The sequence below is a fragment of the Zophobas morio genome, unplaced genomic scaffold (assembly GCF_036711695.1).
Source record: "Zophobas morio isolate AGI-343-1 ecotype UQ-CSIRO unplaced genomic scaffold, CSIRO_AGI_Zmor_V1 ptg000012l, whole genome shotgun sequence".
In the NCBI taxonomy this organism is placed as follows: domain Eukaryota; kingdom Metazoa; phylum Arthropoda; class Insecta; order Coleoptera; family Tenebrionidae; genus Zophobas; species Zophobas morio.
Window position 1 is genome coordinate 2,289,398 of NW_026972117.1, and position 15,821 is coordinate 2,305,218.

Sequence of the window (15,821 nt, forward strand, 5' to 3'; positions counted from 1 at the left end):
ATATTAGCTGTCAGATTTGAAGTTTCAAGTTTCAAATTTCAAAACTCAGTGGCGTCTTTTTTCGACTTTTTTTTGGTAAAAAGATTAGTTGTCAGATTTGAAGTTTCTAATTTTTGTCACGCCACTGAATTCATTGCCATATAACCTTAAACAAATCTGTCATAAGGTTGACAAACTTCACGACAAAAACACGGGGTACCAACTCTCTCAATCAATTTTGATGACCCTGTATAGCTGTATAACGAATTTACGCTATTAAAAGCCAGAATCAAAGCAAATAATAAATGTACAATGGAATGGTCCCCAAATTAAGTGCTTTATTAATAATCTTGTAACTGCCGTACCTAATTTATGTTCTTAAGATTGGTAGTCATTACAAATGTCACTGACAAATAAAAAATACAATAAATGTCAAAAAATTGAAAACTGTTTTTCGTAAGCAGACCGAGATTTATTCGGCAATAAATTCAGGATTCTACTTTGGGGAATTTCCCGTGTTTCAGCTAGTGAGTTTCGAAATAGAACTGGTGCAGTTTATGTTTTCAAGATTGGTAGTCACATAATTAATAAAATAAATAACTGGGGGCCGTACCAATCACGCCAAAATTCCCCAAAAGTAAAAAAATACAACTTTTATTTAAAAATAGACAAAGGTGCGAAGTAGAAAAAACAGCATCAATGAACTAATTCGTTTAGTTGAGGTTTTTTCTCCAAGACAATGACTGTTCAAACACTGCGATCTCCAACCCATACTACACCCCCATATCGTATCAGAAATCAAGGCGTAAAAAATCAATTAACCCACATGCAGAATTTCATTTTCATTTGTCCAGTCAGTCGGAATGATTGATATATTGACGAGATTTTGTCCTTTGTTGAAGTGAAGCCAGTCTGAGGATGGCTAGTCACTAACCGAAACCGGTCGTACAAATAGGTAAGTAACAAGATATCCTGCATATAAAGTTTCATGATTTTGTTGTTGCAACAAAAATAAATGTGTTCTTCTATTTTTTTTATTGATTAAAAATATCCTTTACCCCTTGGGAAATAACTCTGACGTCATGAATTGTCCGCTTCCAATATATGGTGTACATATTTATCTAGTTGACCTGGTCGTTGCTATTTTCCAAACATTTTACTTTGTACGTTCCTTATATCAGTACTAAATTGTCTCGGCTTTTTTTTTTTGGTGAGCCTTCTGTAATAATCTATAAACTTAAAAAAAAACAGTTGTACTGTTTTTGGAAAAACGGAAAACATGTAAATAAAATCACACTTTGCTTTAGGGAACTTTATGCAAATTTACAGAGAGTAAGTGACCAAAAACACAATTTTAAACACAACATTGAATCAGTGGAAGAAATTCCAAATTTTTTGATAAACCTCTTGGAAAAGCGGATTTCCACAATGATTCGTTGATGTGTCATCTCCAATCACGTGCTTTATCCACAGCACGTACGACGAAAGTTTAACAAACACACCAGGATACCCAGGAAGCCCACAAGGTTTCTTCGACCACGACACCACCCCGATTTGTACCTTCCCAAGAATCAAGGGACCCCCAGAATCCCCCTAGAACAACCAAAAATCGCACAAATCCAAAATTCGCCGCACCATTAATACTTTGCATTGCATTTTCCCCTCATCGGGCGAACCCGCGCAAATGTGATTCTCATTATTCACAGTACCATGGATTCTTTGGCAATCCTCGTCAGAGTACACCCGGATATCCACCGCCTGTAGGTCTATCACCATGCGACCAATATTCTAAAAAAAAAAAAAATAATTCTGGGTCGCACCACCCAACACCGAGACTCACAGACGTGCGCCCCCATCCAGTTAACACCGCCACCGCACCTGCGGGGGTCCTGTCATAAACTCCAGGCAAAACCACGGGTTGCACCCACCGAGAAAACACAATCGGTTGTTGAAGCTACAAATTTACAAAAACGGACTTTACTCCGTCGTAGTACGGGCGGTTTTTCAAAGAGGCGGCCGCTAGTTACAGTACCTCTAGAATTGAAAGATCGTTCTTTCTCGGGTTTTCGGGTTGGTAGTACGGGTGGATGATTACTTTTTTGACTAAAATCACGTTGGGAGCCATAGCGCCTATGGAGTTTTTTGTAGTGCCGTACTGGATGCTGAAGTTAGAAGCGGGCATCCCTCTAGAAAGAAACACTAAAAACGTCGTCACACAGTTATAGTTTACATTTAACCGAAAATCGTAGAAGCAGTGGCCCGCTGTGAGGACGAATCGGTTGTTCAAAATGGAACCGCCACACATGGACATGTGGTTTAATCGGATGACTACCTGGAATTGGGTTGGTGGCGTCTCGTGGTGTGTCAATAATGAAAAGTACTTACGGTGTGGCCGTATTGGCCTGCTGCGGCAGAAGTTCCGCCGAGAATTCGAGGCCCTACTGCTAATATATATATATAAAAAAAATAATAATAATAAGTAAATAAAACAACAAAAACAAAAATGAAACTAAATCGTACTTACATTGGGCAGCGGCCGTTGCGAGCATGCATGCAACTAACAGCTCGGTCAACATTTTGATTTAAGACACGATCATTAAATTGACTCCAGTTGTAAAGTCAGGTGTACAAAGGCGTAAAATGCATATTAGCAATTATTTCACGCAACACTTCATTTAAATCTTTTATTGTTGTGTTTCTATTAATCAATAATTGTTTAAATTGTTTATTGAAAAATTTTAGGACCGGGGCAAATTCGTCATGCTTCAGACGCAAGGGAGGTTTTTTTCACTAAATTTTCATTCTTTCGTTTGAAACAGATTTTACCACTGTCATTCACTGGACCAAAAAACACACTAAAACGGACACAAAAGGATTCATTTATATTTCACTCGAAAGAGACAATGGAGTATTAAATGTAGGTTTAAAGTACAAATTTAGTGCATAATCATAAACCAAGAAATTAGTGGATAAGCTTAAATTGATTTCGGGCAAAGGCGTAACACGTAGGTTTCAGTCGCCACCAACTTTTGTCCACGTTTTTTCAATTTCACTATAAAAGCACATTTTAATTTGAACTGCCACACAAAAAATAAAACCAACGCTCACTAAAATTTATAAGACGTTGCGCTTATACATTTGAAAGTTATTAGAGTCAAACGATTCTTGGATTTATTTCACATTCAACAATAACAATAAAATAACAAACGATTTATTGACTATATGCCTATTCACACACTATAAAAATATATGAGGTAGACCCAGCAACTAAAATTGACTCATGTTCGTGACGCCTTCTGAAAGTTGTACAACCTGGCGTTCATCAAATGTCGCAGACCAGAAACCAAAAAAAATCAAGTTTGTGGTTCCCTAAAAAAAATTTTGGTGCAGTTTTGTCGACGATGGTATATACTTAACTGTTAAAAATTGCTACATACATTGTAGATATAAATTGTGTCGTAATTTAGTGCATATTTTATGGGAATATTTCAAAATGATTAGTGTTTTCATGCCAACGGAGTTGTTTTGAATGTCATACGATAACATTATACGAGGTATATTACGGAATTCTTTGGCACAGCCTGCTACAATTCATTCAGGATGTAATTTAAGCTTACATTCGAATGCAGCTGTGATTCGTTTCAAACTGACACAATTCATAAATAATAAAACAAAAATTCTCAAAATTGCGTTTCACCTACGACACACCTCTCCAACCAAGAAAACGTAGGTGTACAAAAATCAATCAAAATCAATACAATGAGATTAAAGATAACAATGTGACCAAATTGTTATCAGTTTTACCACTTGATTGAACTGGGATAAACGAAAACTGATTGAATAATTTTTATTATTTGTAGATTTGTGTTTATTTTAATAGCAACATTTGCCTACTGCAAAATCCATGACATCAAGTCAGAAATTAACCAATACTTGGGTCTTCGTCGCAGCACATCCATACTTTATTTATTGTCAAAAGTACACTGCGTTACATAGAAACACCCTAGAATAACCCTACCGCTAAGCAAATATAAAAATGCAAAAGCAACAATAACCTTTATTAAGTATTAAATTCGAGTATGATTCAGTTCCCGACTGTGATATGTGATTACAGATTGTCGTAGTCTGGGGGCGAATTCTTCATCTTGATCTGCACGATCTTCCAGAACTTTTCCGGGCCGTGGTAAATCCCTTCGGCGGCTGGGACTTCTTTCATGGTTTTGCGCCACTTTCGCAAATGTGGGAACTGGTCGGCCTCGAAGGGCAATTGTTGGCCGAAGGCCAGAGCCACAGTCCCGGCCCTTTCGCCCCAGGGCCACAGCATGTAATCGACCTACAAAAAAAAAGCCGTGATGACTAATTAAATAAAGGGGAATGTCTACCATTCCTGGTTTGTCGCCTCCGAAGAATGGCGTTCCTCTGCAAACTAGTTCCTGTTCAAACACTTCTAGATGTGGGGCGAATTCGTTAGCCCACTCCTCTATGGGTTTGTCCTCTTGTTTTGAGATGCATCCATAGAAGAGAGCTGTGATTGGGCCTATTTTTTTGATGAGTTCTTGGTCCCGTTTTTTTGCTTCAGGGTCCTGCGGGTAAAGGGGGTTTTCTGGGTATTTTTCATCTAAATAGTCGGATATGTCGGTGCTTTCGACGAGGACTTCGGACCCGGTGTCTATGGCGGGGACTTTTCCTTAAAAAACAGGGCAACATACATATATTTTTCAAATTTATTTGATTAAAGTCTTATCGTGGAGTATCCAAAAACAGGTAGTTAAGAAAAACTTAAAGGTATGCAACCCATTATACAAGTCCAGCAACAATTTTTTCAAGTTTACTAGACCTTACAGTAAAAAGTACTAATATCTGAAGAACTATGAGTCAAACTTCTGTTTAAAGAAATCGTTTAATGGCAATTTTTACCCAAAATACCCCATTATTGCACAAAGAACGAAAATCAAGTTTGACTTGACTTTTAATATTAGGTGGGAAGTTTTTTGAACTCATAGATGGCGCCACAGCTGAAAGACTGAACTTTTGACCCTTGTCAAGCTAATTTAAGTTTGTTTAACTAGTGAAAAACCAGTCAAAATAAACATGAATTTTTCATCGTTAACACTGATTTATTTACGTTACGCCAATTTAATTGCACAAACAAGAGTTTTATTTTTATGTGGTAACTAGGGTCACCGCAGTGCGATAATATTGCCCAATTCAAACGAGTACGATAAGTTGAACTTATCGCACCACCGCAAAAATACATTATGCTAGACAACTAACTAAACTATTAATGAACATTCAAACCACACACTCTCAATTTCCACTCTTACCTTCCGGATGCACCTTAAAATACCAATCCGGCTTATTAATCAAATTGATATTGACAGTCTCAAATGGAATATTTTTGGCCCTCAAGACCAACCTAACCCTTTGCGCGTAAGGACAGTACTCCATCGAATAGAGACGCAGTTTCCCATCGACTTTGGGGGGCTGCTCGGACCCTAAAATCCACAAAACGTGAAACTAATTAAAAAAAAAGTTGACACGTACCGGTTGTCAAGTGTGGTTCAGGCATTCCGAGTTATTATAACAAACAAACCGTCGCTGTTTTCACTAACCGGTCAAACTAACAACGTGCTAAAAACGGTTGTTATTCAAGGACGCTATTTCGGCTGTTTGCAGCGAAGAAAATCGCGTTGGACGCACCGAATCGATTAGATAAAGTCGCACCTATGCCGGAAAAACACTGCCTTATTTGCCGTCTTTGTTGGGCGTGTGGAGGTGGCAAGGAATGGAGATAAAACAATAATTACTAAAAAAATGTGGAATGTTGCTAGGCCAGCTGGCCATCTTTTAAATTCGGGACGAACCAGAGAGGATCTGGGTGTAGCAAACTGCGCACAAAGAACGAGTTCAACTTCGTTTATAACTGAACTAATAACTGTATTTTCTAAATTTTTACTGTAATTATACAAAAATAGATCAGCTTCGATGCGTCTTCTTCAAAAAATGCGTCTTCAAATTCCTCATGATGGCGTCCCTTTGGAAGACCACTTCTCTTCGGCAAAACGACGACAGCACGGCTGGACACTGGTAAATTATGTTTTCTTCGCAAAAAGAGCCCTTGGAAGATGAATTTCCGTGCATAAATTTAAACTCGCTCTCTGAGTCAACTAGAAAATAGTTCTTAATGGGGTATTATTGTCTAAAAGTGACGAACTTCTTACGACAGAAAAATCCGAATAGTAGACACGTCTTGTGGACCGAATTTATCAAATAGACGTCTTTTTTGGCGTCCGCTTTTACGTTAAAATGCGCCACTGCCACGTTGTGAAGGTGTGGCCAGTGGGACAAGTACTCGGAGTACTGCGTTGAGTACTTCCAGTGGTCGTAGTTGCCGCTTTCCGTGAGAATGGTGAAGTCAGTTCTAAAAACGACAACAGAGGGCGCTAACTAGTAATTGCGCGATGCGCCATCTGTTGTTGAACAGCTAGCTCTTAAAACAACACTTACATTGTGGGGTTTAAAGTCTTCATGTTACTGAAATCGGCCACGAATTCCCACACTTCGTTCGGGTGCGTTTCCGACAAAAACACGCCCGCTTTGTGCTCGTAATTTTTTATCCGCACGGTTAAATACAGAACTAACAAGGAAATTACTATTCCCAGAGTCCGTCTGGACTTCCACTGTACTCTGGACATGTTCAAAGACTGTTTCCTGAAAAAAATACATAAAACATTGTCTGGCGAATCGAAACGACTTTATTTGAATTTAAAATTGGGTACATGGGACGCAACTCACCAGTGTAAATGCTGGAATAAATTTAGAAGTGTTTATTTATCTCCTGGAGGTTAGATAAACCAACGCAACACCCACGTCGTGAGGGACTCGGTTTTCGATTATTGGAGATCATGAAAGCTGAAAAATTGTCTGTGTGATGGGTCACTGACCTTTTGCTTACTATCACATATGGCCATACTTTTTATAAGTGTGTACATAATTTGTAAGATTTTGTTTCTACCACAAAAAAAAGAGGAGTGCATTGTAATATACAGGATGTCGCAATAAAAACCAGAAGTAAAACTCAATAGATGTCGCTCTGTAACAGCAAAAATCATAGATAAATAATACTACGTAAATAGAATGCAAACTCCCACTTGATTTTTGGTCTCAATAAACGCCCCCTGGTGCCTTGTGGCCGGTGCTAAAGCATGAACTACTAGATGCGTCATTGCTGCATATTTTATAATTAATATTTTATTTTTATTATCACTAATAATATCAAAAACACAAAGTAGAATAATATACAATTTATTAGTATTGTCTACGATTTTTTTACTTTAATTTTTTTTGGTACATTATACAAGCGTTTTGATATAATGCATTTTTATGTGTGGAAACTCTTGTATCGCGACCGCTTAAAATTAAATTCAAACCTTTTACAAACGTAAAAATTGTTAAATGTATAATTTTATTACATATTTCACTTTCAATTAATTCCTTATGTTCACAATGAAACGAAAATTTGACATGATGAGATACTATAAACGAAATTTTGTTTTTGATGTTGTCGAAAGATGTACAATTGTTTAAAACGATTCTTGAAATATTATAAATTCTGTTAATGTTTTTTATAAAATCTAACTTACAATATTGCAATTTTCTGTTATTACAATTGTATTCTCTTATACGTATTAATTTGTAACATTGTTCGTCTTCCGAAAAATTGTTTAAAATTTGGGTTTTACAATATTCACACTTCAAATTTCTTAATGTTTTCGCAACCTAGCCAGACACATAACCAACAATACTTTTATGAAGATCTTTTTCTAAATTATATGGAGACAGTTTTGAAATGTACATATTCACGTTTAAAATTTCGTAACTCGTTTCATTTACTGAAGGTTGATTTATGTTTTTATCCACAAGTCTTTTAATATGAAATAAATCCGGTATGTTCGTTTTCTCACAGTTTGCGCCCACTGAATTTGAACTATAAAAATTGCGTAATAATAGAGATTTGAAACTTTCCTTAAATTGGGCTGCCGTTAGATTAGTTGCTCGATTTCTTTGACTTCTGATTTTGCCAAAATAGTTTTCAATAACATATTGATTTAAACATCTAGGTAAAAAATATTTGCACCTGCCCTGTTCTACTAAAATTGTATGTAAATCCACAAAACCTTCTAACGTTGCAATCCAGTTTTTTATACACGGAGGTACTACCATTTTTCCGGCCTCATCGACGAAATACATATCACCCAAAATTTTGATAGCTTCCTTCCAAAAATGTTTATGACCAGAAGATTTAAATACGCCCCCAGAAAATGGTTTTCCGCACCGTGGTTGAAAAGTACTGCCATTTACACTGTCGAAGAGCTTGTCAAAAAATTTTATAATTCGTGCTGTTCCCATTGCCTCGTGTGTTAAACTGCATTCGGCTGTAAAATTAAATTGTAAATGAATCTGTTAATTATTTTTAAATTTGTATTTACTAGATTTAACCAATAGCGTAATAGTCGATGCCATTGATGAGTGACTCAAAACTTGTGTCGCTTAGCACACCTTCATCTTTTGAATTTTTTCCGGAATTACGTGGAGATCCGTAATTTTGTGTAGAGCCCGTAATTCTCCACATGTTTGATCACTGTAGTACGCATCGATTATATGTTTCCAATTTGCAACCAAAATTTCCTCGCTTGTTTTCCACACTAAATTTTTAGTAAGCAGATTGTTCCTAATACATTTAATTAAATGAGGCGTGTCATATAATGGAATAATTTCTTGATCCCCTAATAAAATTCTTCTTTTAGGTTCCATCCCTTTATGTATATAACGTTGTTTCGACTCCTTTAGCAGAGAATTTATAGCTGCTTGGTTTGGTTGGCCTTGATCACAAATTGTAACCAGAATTTTGAATCCACAATTTTGTATTTTTTCAATCAGAGTTTTTATAATAGTTGTCAATATGTAAGATTTTGTAGACGAAAAAGAAAATGCAAAGTATATTGGCTGTTGCCATTTTTTAAACACTCCGCGAATGAAAAAAACAAGAACATGATCTGCTATCTGTAAATTTTGTTCAAATCCAAAATTTTGAAATCCGAAAAATGTATCCGTATATTTGTCATAGTTTATGTGGGGCATTATGGACATTTCATCAAAAATTAATGCACATATTCTATCTTGGTTATTTAATTTTGAAGCAGATTCTTTAAGATTGTCGAAAATTATTTTGTTTATACCAACGTCTACTGGAATTTTGTTCAACATAGACATAATTGTTTGACGTGAAGGCAGTGCAAAAATCTGTCTCATTTTTCTATAACATCTCCCAGACTGTTTATAAAACATTAATGCAAATAATTTATCTTCAGTGGTAAACCTGCGACCCTTTGGTTTGACATTTCGTCTTTTTAATTGTGATAAACAAAAATTTATAGCATCCTGACTTAAAATTTTGCTTTCTAATTTTACTTCAAATTTGGAGTATAATTTCAATCGTTGGCGATACGAAGCTACCTTAATTTTGTTTCTACGGGCTGTACGCGAAATATTCCTAGAATTTGAATGTAAATTTAGTATTCGAGAAGATTCTTGGTTTAAAGTTTCGTTTAGGGTTTCTCTGGAATTTCGAGATACTTCAGTACAAAATTTTTGAGAATCCAGTATAGAAATAGGGTTTACGGGATCATGGGTGTGTCTTTCGGGGTCGTTCATATTATCTGAAATTATTGTAAAAATTATCTATGGCATTCACTTGCACACAAATATTTACCATGCATAATTTGAATTGTAGGAATGGCAGTATTTTTAAGTTTTTGATTGGGGCGAAAATCCGTTTCTTTAAAATGTACATCGCAAAGAAAATATCCATTTTTATATATTTTCGTGGGATCTAATTTGCCTAAATTTGGATTCCCTGTCCGTTCCAACCAAATTTTAAAACGCTCGTTGTATTTGTAGGGGTTGGGAAAACGATGGCGTTTAATAATTTTAGTGTTTAGACATTTCAAAACACTGCATAATAGTTTCATATTTTACGCTTTGTTATCACGTATAATCACACAAATGACACTTTTATACTAATCATAAATGACATTAGTTTTTTTATTGTTTCTTAAAATTGGCTGTGGAAGTTGTCGCCAAGTAATTTTTGGAAAAAAATACTTTACTGCTATCAGTGCTATCTCTTATTATGTGGCCGGTACATAAGCCTAGACACAAACCTGGGACACGCATTACAGCCGAGTTTGCATTCTATTTTACGTAGTATTATTTATCTATGGCAAAAATTCTTGGGGTAATTAGCGCCATCTAACATATGTCTGAAAAAACAAAGTAAGCGTCACAAATAAACTATGGCCTGAGGTTCGCCTTTAAATAAATAAGCATTTCAACGTTTATTAAAAATATGTAAAAGTAACATACTAAAAATTACATAAAACTTAATCTAAATCGGAAGAATCCTCCAGCTCCTGGTCGAAATCGCTATCCAGGTCTGAAAATTCGTGGTACATCAGCCCGTCATCTTCACCATCGCTCTCCTCGTCCGTTATATCCAGCTGAAGAAATTTCCTCTTCACTTCTTTCAACTGTGCATCCGGAATCTCGTAATGAATGTACCTCAACCTCTTCGAAGTCCCCGTCAACTGGACCCAATCCACCGCCTCCGCTTTACTCAAGAGCACCCTCACCTCTTGCCCCGACGCCCAATGCCGCTCCATCCCCACCGGTTTGTGCAGGATAAGTTTCAAGCCATACTTCTTGTCATCCAGCGTAGTACTACAAAAAAAAATATATACCAACCATCTACACAACCACCTAAAACCAACCTGAAAGTCAATATTTTCTTTCGAGTTAAGTTCACTTTGTAGTCCTCGACGCCGATAAGCTTGATTTTGAGCTTGACAGTGGTGTCAGTTTGCGACCAATAGACCTCTGGAGTTAAGTAAGGCGGCTGCTCAGTGGTCGGACTTGCGCATGCGTCGAGCGATTCGATTGGTGCCTGGTTGGTGTTGTACTCAACGGCTTGGTGCGACGGAGGCGACGTTAATTTTTGGAAGTCCGTGAAACCGAGCATCTACATATCAAAAAATAAAGAAAAAATTTCACCAATCCTATGCTATCTCACCTTAAAGAACTCTTCAGGGTCTTGAACTTCTAGGTCGAAATCGTCGTCGAGTAACTCATCCACGTCCTCTTGGACGTCGTCCACTTGAAGTTCGTCGTCCGACTCCGAATCCTCCACTTCCTGGGGTTTTGGTATCTCGAAATCGTAAATTTTGTCAAAAATTGAAATCGCGTAACCACAATCTAACAATAGTTGGTTAATCAAAACGTTTTTGTCGCTGTATCCGTCTTTCAACAACACGGAATATTTGACTTTTGTTCTAATCATATCTGAGTCATCTTTGCTTTCGTCGCTTACATACAACGAACGAAAAACGTCAGATTCTGGTTCTAGCATGTACTTGTAGAGGACATCAGTCGTTTCTTCGTCCCACTCCCCGAACGACGGACTCAACCCATACAAACGACACTGGATAGCTTGGAAAGGCAATTTCGTCAAAAACCCAGTCGGTAAAATTTTAATAGACGAAACATCGACGATTGCCTCATCACCGTAGTCGACATAAAACACCAAAACTTTGTCGTTTTCGGCATTCAAAACCTTCACTCTTGAGTAGGCTTTTCCTCGAGGGTCCGGAGCTAGATAATACTTGCCAATTTCGACCTTAAGAGTCTTGTCCGGGAATTCCGTTTCAACAGACCTTTGAATATCCTTCTCTAGATTTACAAGCCTAAACAAACCTAATTATTGTTAATTTTTAACAAACGACACACTTACAGAGGGTGAAATTTCGCCAAACGCACGTAAAACTCATCAGGTGAAACAATCGAGCTCAGAAACACCTCGTGGACGTTACCGTCCAGGAAGGCCCTCTGAGGTTCAGTGTCTTTCGTTTTGACCGGTTTTTTAGCGACCTGCCTGACGTAAGTTGGCAACACTAGATCACACCGTGTGCACAACTTATGCAAAGACGTGACTTGAGCTTTGCAGGGTTCTACCACCAGAAGGTTAATTAAGTGTCTGGTTAAATTAAATTTGACCACGTCAGTGCCGCCAACGTTAAAGATTTGCCCGACGTCGTCCAACCATAAGGTTCTGTCTAACTGTAGACAAATTGTTCCAGTTAGGAGTAGTTTCTTGTAGTTGTGATTTGCCAGAGAGGTGTGAGCGACGTAGAAAGATCTACCAGAGAAGTGTTCGTCGTGAAATGGCGGAATTAAGTTGCAGAAATATACGTCAACGACTGAAAAACATTTTTTTTTTTAATATATACACATGTAAACAAAAATTTCACTAAATCGCTCACTTTTAATACTTTCCGGTAGTTCAAACAACTTATTCTTGAATGTCTGCAACGTCAGTTCGGTTTGTAGCTTCACTTCCACTTTCTCCCTGTCAGTACTGACAACGTGACACAAAGTGTACACCTCCCCCTCTGTGGTGTAGTCGCAGTGAGCATAAAACCTCCCCACTTCGATCTTTTCCGGCCGCCTTTTCTCCTCATTTTCGGTATAGACGATCGGCTTTTTCAAATCGTCGTCGTTTATCTTCGTAGTTCGCCCCTCAAGATCCACGTGCTCGACCAATTGGACCGTGCACTGCGTAACGTCTTTCATGTTGAGTATCTTAAATCGAACTTTCCCGCTTTTGGGGAGATCGTCGGTCGTGTCGACTCCCTCCTTCACTAGATGGCGCTTCTGACATAGCGTGTTTGCGCACCTACCGAACAGCTTCAAACTCCCACAGAGATCGACGCCGAGGTCGATTTTCTCCAGCTCGCTTTTGGTGCGAAATCCCTACAAATGTGTTTAAATGGGGGACATAGTTAAGTTTAAGGACTTACGTCTGCGTAGGCTTGGTAGTTCGACGGGAAATCTTTGGTTAGGCGCCCGAGAAGGTTTAGAATTTTCGGCATTTGTTTCTCGCAAGTTTCGTCAATTAGGACGAAACTCTTGCAGCGAATTGCGTCCTGAATAATAAATGGGTTTTACTTTGTTTAAAAAGATTAATTGAAATTAGTTTGACATTACGTCAAAACTGTCAAACAATACCAACATTATTATTTTAAAAACAAATTCCATGGCTTACTTGAGTTGTTCTTGATTATGAATAAATACCTTATTTGGTTCCAAGGGGCTTTTATAATGGGTCGAAAGGGCGTTAAATCTCTTGGTGAACTTTGTCCAAGTTGTGGGGAACGAATAATGGATGAGCCACATTGCGTCATTCACGGACAGCAAAGAATCAAAGATAAAGTCAGTGCACAAAAGGACTGAAACAATTCGTCAGTTCTGGGTTTTTGTATTAAATATAACTCACCCTTATTCTGGCCACCTTTCATAAAAGACCACTCAGATTCACAGTATTGTATTTCTTCCACGCACGAATCGTCTGACAGCGCTATTGTATCAATACCTTTACGGACTAACCATTTATTAACTTCCATGATTTCCTCCTTATCACAGATAACAATAGTCCGATAAACGCTATACTCGTTTTTTAAAATTCCTGAAACAACCGTTTTTAACGAAACAAAAAGGTTAAAAATCCGACAGACCTTCCAAATATGCCAATTTTTGACTCTCCAGCAAAAATTTAACTTCAAGGTGAATATTCCCATAAAGCGCCGCCTCCAAACTATTTTCAATACAAACCAACGGAGTTTCATAAAGAGACTTCAGCAGTTTTTTTAAATCCGTTGTCCACTTGTCTGAAGCAACAATTAACTGAACTTTAACACTGTTAGGTCTGTGTTCGAGCATCTCATCAGTAACTTGTAGAATCTGATAAATAACGTCTTCACTATTTTTTAACAAAGCACTAGCGTCTTCCAACACCAGATGGCACAGTCTTTTCAAATTGAAAATTCGTCTTTTCAAACAGTGAGTCAGAGACTCAGGAATTGTTATTAAAATGTCGGTGCTATGCTGAAATTAAATTATGAAAAACGCATGATTTGAAAATATGTATAACTTACAACATTAGTGACGGGATATGTAACAATAGACACTTTTATTTTGGTTCTTGTGTTGCTGCACAACTTCCTGACTAGATCATAAATTTCCTCACACTGCTTGCTATTTGGACAGACGATAATGACCACAGGCCCCTTATGTTTGGCAAGTTCTTTATATTTCTCGTCATCTGCAGTACAAAATGAGCACACTGCAGGCAAATACGCTAGGGTTTTTCCAGATTGGTGCCCCCCTATCATGAAGACGTTCATCTGCCTGAAAAGCGCTGGCCACGCGAAAGACTGCAGTGGCACACTATACCTATAATTGAGAGTCTCCAACGAATTTTGAATATTTTTACTAAAGTAGCTCTCACTAGCTTTTTCAACAGGTTTTGGGATAACCTCACTAAAGCAAACACAAAAATTACAACTTATTAAATCAGGATTTTACCCTTACCCATGCACCAGCGTCCTAAAAGCAGTTTGTTTCTTAAATTTTGTCACTTCCTCAGGACTGTACACGTTTATTTTGGGTTTCTTCCCTGGATGTTTCTCCGAGCGCAGCAACGGCTGCAGGATTTTTTCGTGGGGGCTCTTCGCCCTAGTACCTTCGAATTTCAGCTGGTTTTCGGGGCACCAGTCAGCGCTGTTTATCCAGTGGTCGCAGGAAGGGCAGTCGCAGTGGGGCTTCACTATCATTCCTTCGTCCAGGGGGTCGGGATTGTATTTTTTGGCGTCTTTGTCAAAGGAGTCTTTTTCGGAAGCCATTGTTTGTGTTTCGCGGCGTAAAGAGAAAAACGTGGTTCAAACACGGTTTGTTTTGGTTTGGAAAATAATAAGAGGGAAATGACATTTGGCAAGGTCGACAACTCTTATCAATGCAAAAAAAAAAATCACTAAATTAGTTTTGAGAATTTTGTTAATATCTATATTTTAATCTTAAACAACTATAAGTGCAAATCGCTCTTTCTATCTGTACGTTTTTCTTCAGTTTCTAATCAAAGAAAACTAGGAAAAACAACAAAAATTCAAACTTTCGTTAGGGGGATAATTTTCATTAGGTTGGCTGAACCCATCTAACCAAAATCTAACCTACATTCCATTGATTACTTTAACCTCGCAACTTGTTTTTAAACAAAAACATTAACATGTTCATATTAGCAGAAATGAAAAATGTGACCCGGATCCCTCCCGAGCTATTTAACTTAAAACTAAACGATGCCATCGCCGGTGAACTGAACAAAAAACTAGCCAACAAGGTGAGTTCGAACCACACCACTTTCAAATTCTTTAAAAACGTCATAGATTGTGCTCAACGTGGGCCTGTGCATCGCTTTATACGACATTACGAGCCTGCAAGAGTCCTACATTTTCCCGGGTGACGGGGCCTCCCACACCAGAGTCAGCTTCAGGTACATCGTGTTTCGCCCCTTCATCGAGGAAATTCTCATCGGGAAAATCAGAAGTTGCAGCCAGGAAGGCGTCCACGGTTGTATTAATCGTCGCGTTTGATTAGTTTTAATTTTCGTGGTTACAGTGTCTTTGGGTTTTTTTGACGACATTTTAATACCTCCGAGCGCCCTGCAGCACCCTTCTACGTTTAACGAAACGGAGCAGGCGTGGGTGTGGGAGTACGACACGGGTGACGGTAACAAGCACGACCTTTTTATGGATGCCGGAGAAACGATAAGATTTCGAGTGACGGCGGAATTTTTCAATGAGACGTGCCCCACTGGAACGTTGCAGGAAACGCACGAGAAAGCCGAAAATAAAGTTCCTTATAGTTTAACGGTGCGTGAAAACGTCTAAATTGTCAAA

At 38.0% G+C, this 15,821-nt stretch overlaps 5 protein-coding genes across 6 annotated transcripts in view; 1 reads left to right on the top strand and 4 right to left on the bottom strand.

The window, feature by feature from the left end:
- Positions 1-692: 692 nt before the first annotated feature.
- LOC135127920 (trypsin 3A1-like) lies at positions 693-2,555 on the bottom strand. The gene is made up of 7 exons (XM_064054615.1): positions 2,504-2,555; positions 2,365-2,423; positions 2,012-2,311; positions 1,820-1,933; positions 1,624-1,767; positions 1,384-1,572; positions 693-752 (listed from the first exon to the last, which is right to left on the bottom strand). Exons 1-7 carry the CDS (start codon positions 2,553-2,555, stop codon positions 693-695), a joined length of 918 nt encoding a protein of 305 aa, XP_063910685.1.
- Positions 2,556-3,919: 1,364 nt separating this feature from the next.
- Positions 3,920-5,783, bottom strand: LOC135127574 (pyrimidodiazepine synthase-like). Its single transcript, XM_064054054.1, has 4 exons — positions 5,524-5,783; positions 5,304-5,474; positions 4,362-4,666; positions 3,920-4,312 (listed from the first exon to the last, which is right to left on the bottom strand). The coding sequence occupies exons 1-4, from the start codon at positions 5,546-5,548 to the stop codon at positions 4,088-4,090; spliced, it is 726 nt and encodes a 241-aa protein (XP_063910124.1). The 5' UTR covers positions 5,549-5,783; the 3' UTR covers positions 3,920-4,087.
- Positions 5,784-5,891: 108 nt separating this feature from the next.
- On the bottom strand, positions 5,892-7,041 carry LOC135127575 (uncharacterized). The gene is made up of 4 exons (XM_064054056.1): positions 6,775-7,041; positions 6,487-6,690; positions 6,201-6,400; positions 5,892-6,146 (listed from the first exon to the last, which is right to left on the bottom strand). Exons 2-4 carry the CDS (start codon positions 6,672-6,674, stop codon positions 5,956-5,958), a joined length of 579 nt encoding a protein of 192 aa, XP_063910126.1. The 5' UTR covers positions 6,675-6,690; positions 6,775-7,041; the 3' UTR covers positions 5,892-5,955.
- Positions 7,042-10,357: 3,316 nt separating this feature from the next.
- LOC135127576 (putative ATP-dependent RNA helicase TDRD12) lies at positions 10,358-14,861 on the bottom strand. Its single transcript, XM_064054057.1, has 11 exons — positions 14,461-14,861; positions 14,025-14,409; positions 13,605-13,974; positions 13,367-13,555; positions 13,165-13,319; positions 12,891-13,016; positions 12,354-12,843; positions 11,825-12,290; positions 11,108-11,777; positions 10,809-11,056; positions 10,358-10,758 (listed from the first exon to the last, which is right to left on the bottom strand). Exons 1-11 carry the CDS (start codon positions 14,769-14,771, stop codon positions 10,422-10,424), a joined length of 3,747 nt encoding a protein of 1,248 aa, XP_063910127.1. The 5' UTR covers positions 14,772-14,861; the 3' UTR covers positions 10,358-10,421.
- Positions 14,862-15,080: 219 nt separating this feature from the next.
- LOC135127587 (DNA-directed RNA polymerase III subunit RPC8) overlaps positions 15,081-15,821 on the top strand; it is a 30,943-nt gene continuing 30,202 nt past the window's right edge. For both annotated transcript variants that reach the window (XM_064054074.1, XM_064054073.1), the window contains exons 1-3: positions 15,081-15,262; positions 15,309-15,492; positions 15,541-15,794. In XM_064054074.1, coding sequence (XP_063910144.1) covers positions 15,152-15,262; positions 15,309-15,492; positions 15,541-15,794 — 549 coding nt within the window. In that variant the 5' untranslated portion in view covers positions 15,081-15,151. The remainder of the gene's footprint in view (positions 15,263-15,308; positions 15,493-15,540; positions 15,795-15,821) is intronic.

What these genes read in the sequence shown, in the direction of transcription:
- LOC135127576 (XM_064054057.1), bottom strand. Translation starts at nt 14,771, where the DNA reads ATGGCTTCCGAAAAAGACTCCTTTGACAAAGACGCCAAAAAATACAAT. An exon ending in GCCCCTTGGAACCAAATAAG is followed by an intron (nt 13,017 to 13,164) that starts GTATTTATTCAT and finishes TTTATTATTCAG; the next exon opens with GACGCAATTCGCTGCAAGAG. An exon ending in ACTACCGGAAAGTATTAAAA is followed by an intron (nt 12,291 to 12,353) that starts GTGAGCGATTTA and finishes AATGTTTTTCAG; the next exon opens with TCGTTGACGTATATTTCTGC.
- LOC135127575 (XM_064054056.1), bottom strand. Translation starts at nt 6,674, where the DNA reads ATGTCCAGAGTACAGTGGAAGTCCAGACGGACTCTGGGAATAGTAATT. An exon ending in AAGACTTTAAACCCCACAAT is followed by an intron (nt 6,401 to 6,486) that starts GTAAGTGTTGTT and finishes TGTCGTTTTTAG; the next exon opens with AACTGACTTCACCATTCTCA. An exon ending in ACTATTCGGATTTTTCTGTC is followed by an intron (nt 6,147 to 6,200) that starts GTAAGAAGTTCG and finishes ACTATTTTCTAG; the next exon opens with TTGACTCAGAGAGCGAGTTT.
- LOC135127920 (XM_064054615.1), bottom strand. Translation starts at nt 2,555, where the DNA reads ATGTTGACCGAGCTGTTAGTTGCATGCATGCTCGCAACGGCCGCTGCC. An exon ending in AGGGGAAAATGCAATGCAAA is followed by an intron (nt 1,573 to 1,623) that starts GTATTAATGGTG and finishes TGGTTGTTCTAG; the next exon opens with GGGGATTCTGGGGGTCCCTT. An exon ending in GAAATCCGCTTTTCCAAGAG is followed by an intron (nt 753 to 1,383) that starts GTTTATCAAAAA and finishes ATGGGGGTGTAG; the next exon opens with TATGGGTTGGAGATCGCAGT.
- LOC135127574 (XM_064054054.1), bottom strand. Translation starts at nt 5,548, where the DNA reads ATGCCTGAACCACACTTGACAACCG. An exon ending in TGAACCACACTTGACAACCG is followed by an intron (nt 5,475 to 5,523) that starts GTACGTGTCAAC and finishes TGTGGATTTTAG; the next exon opens with GGTCCGAGCAGCCCCCCAAA. An exon ending in TTTTAAGGTGCATCCGGAAG is followed by an intron (nt 4,667 to 5,303) that starts GTAAGAGTGGAA and finishes CTGTTTTTTAAG; the next exon opens with GAAAAGTCCCCGCCATAGAC.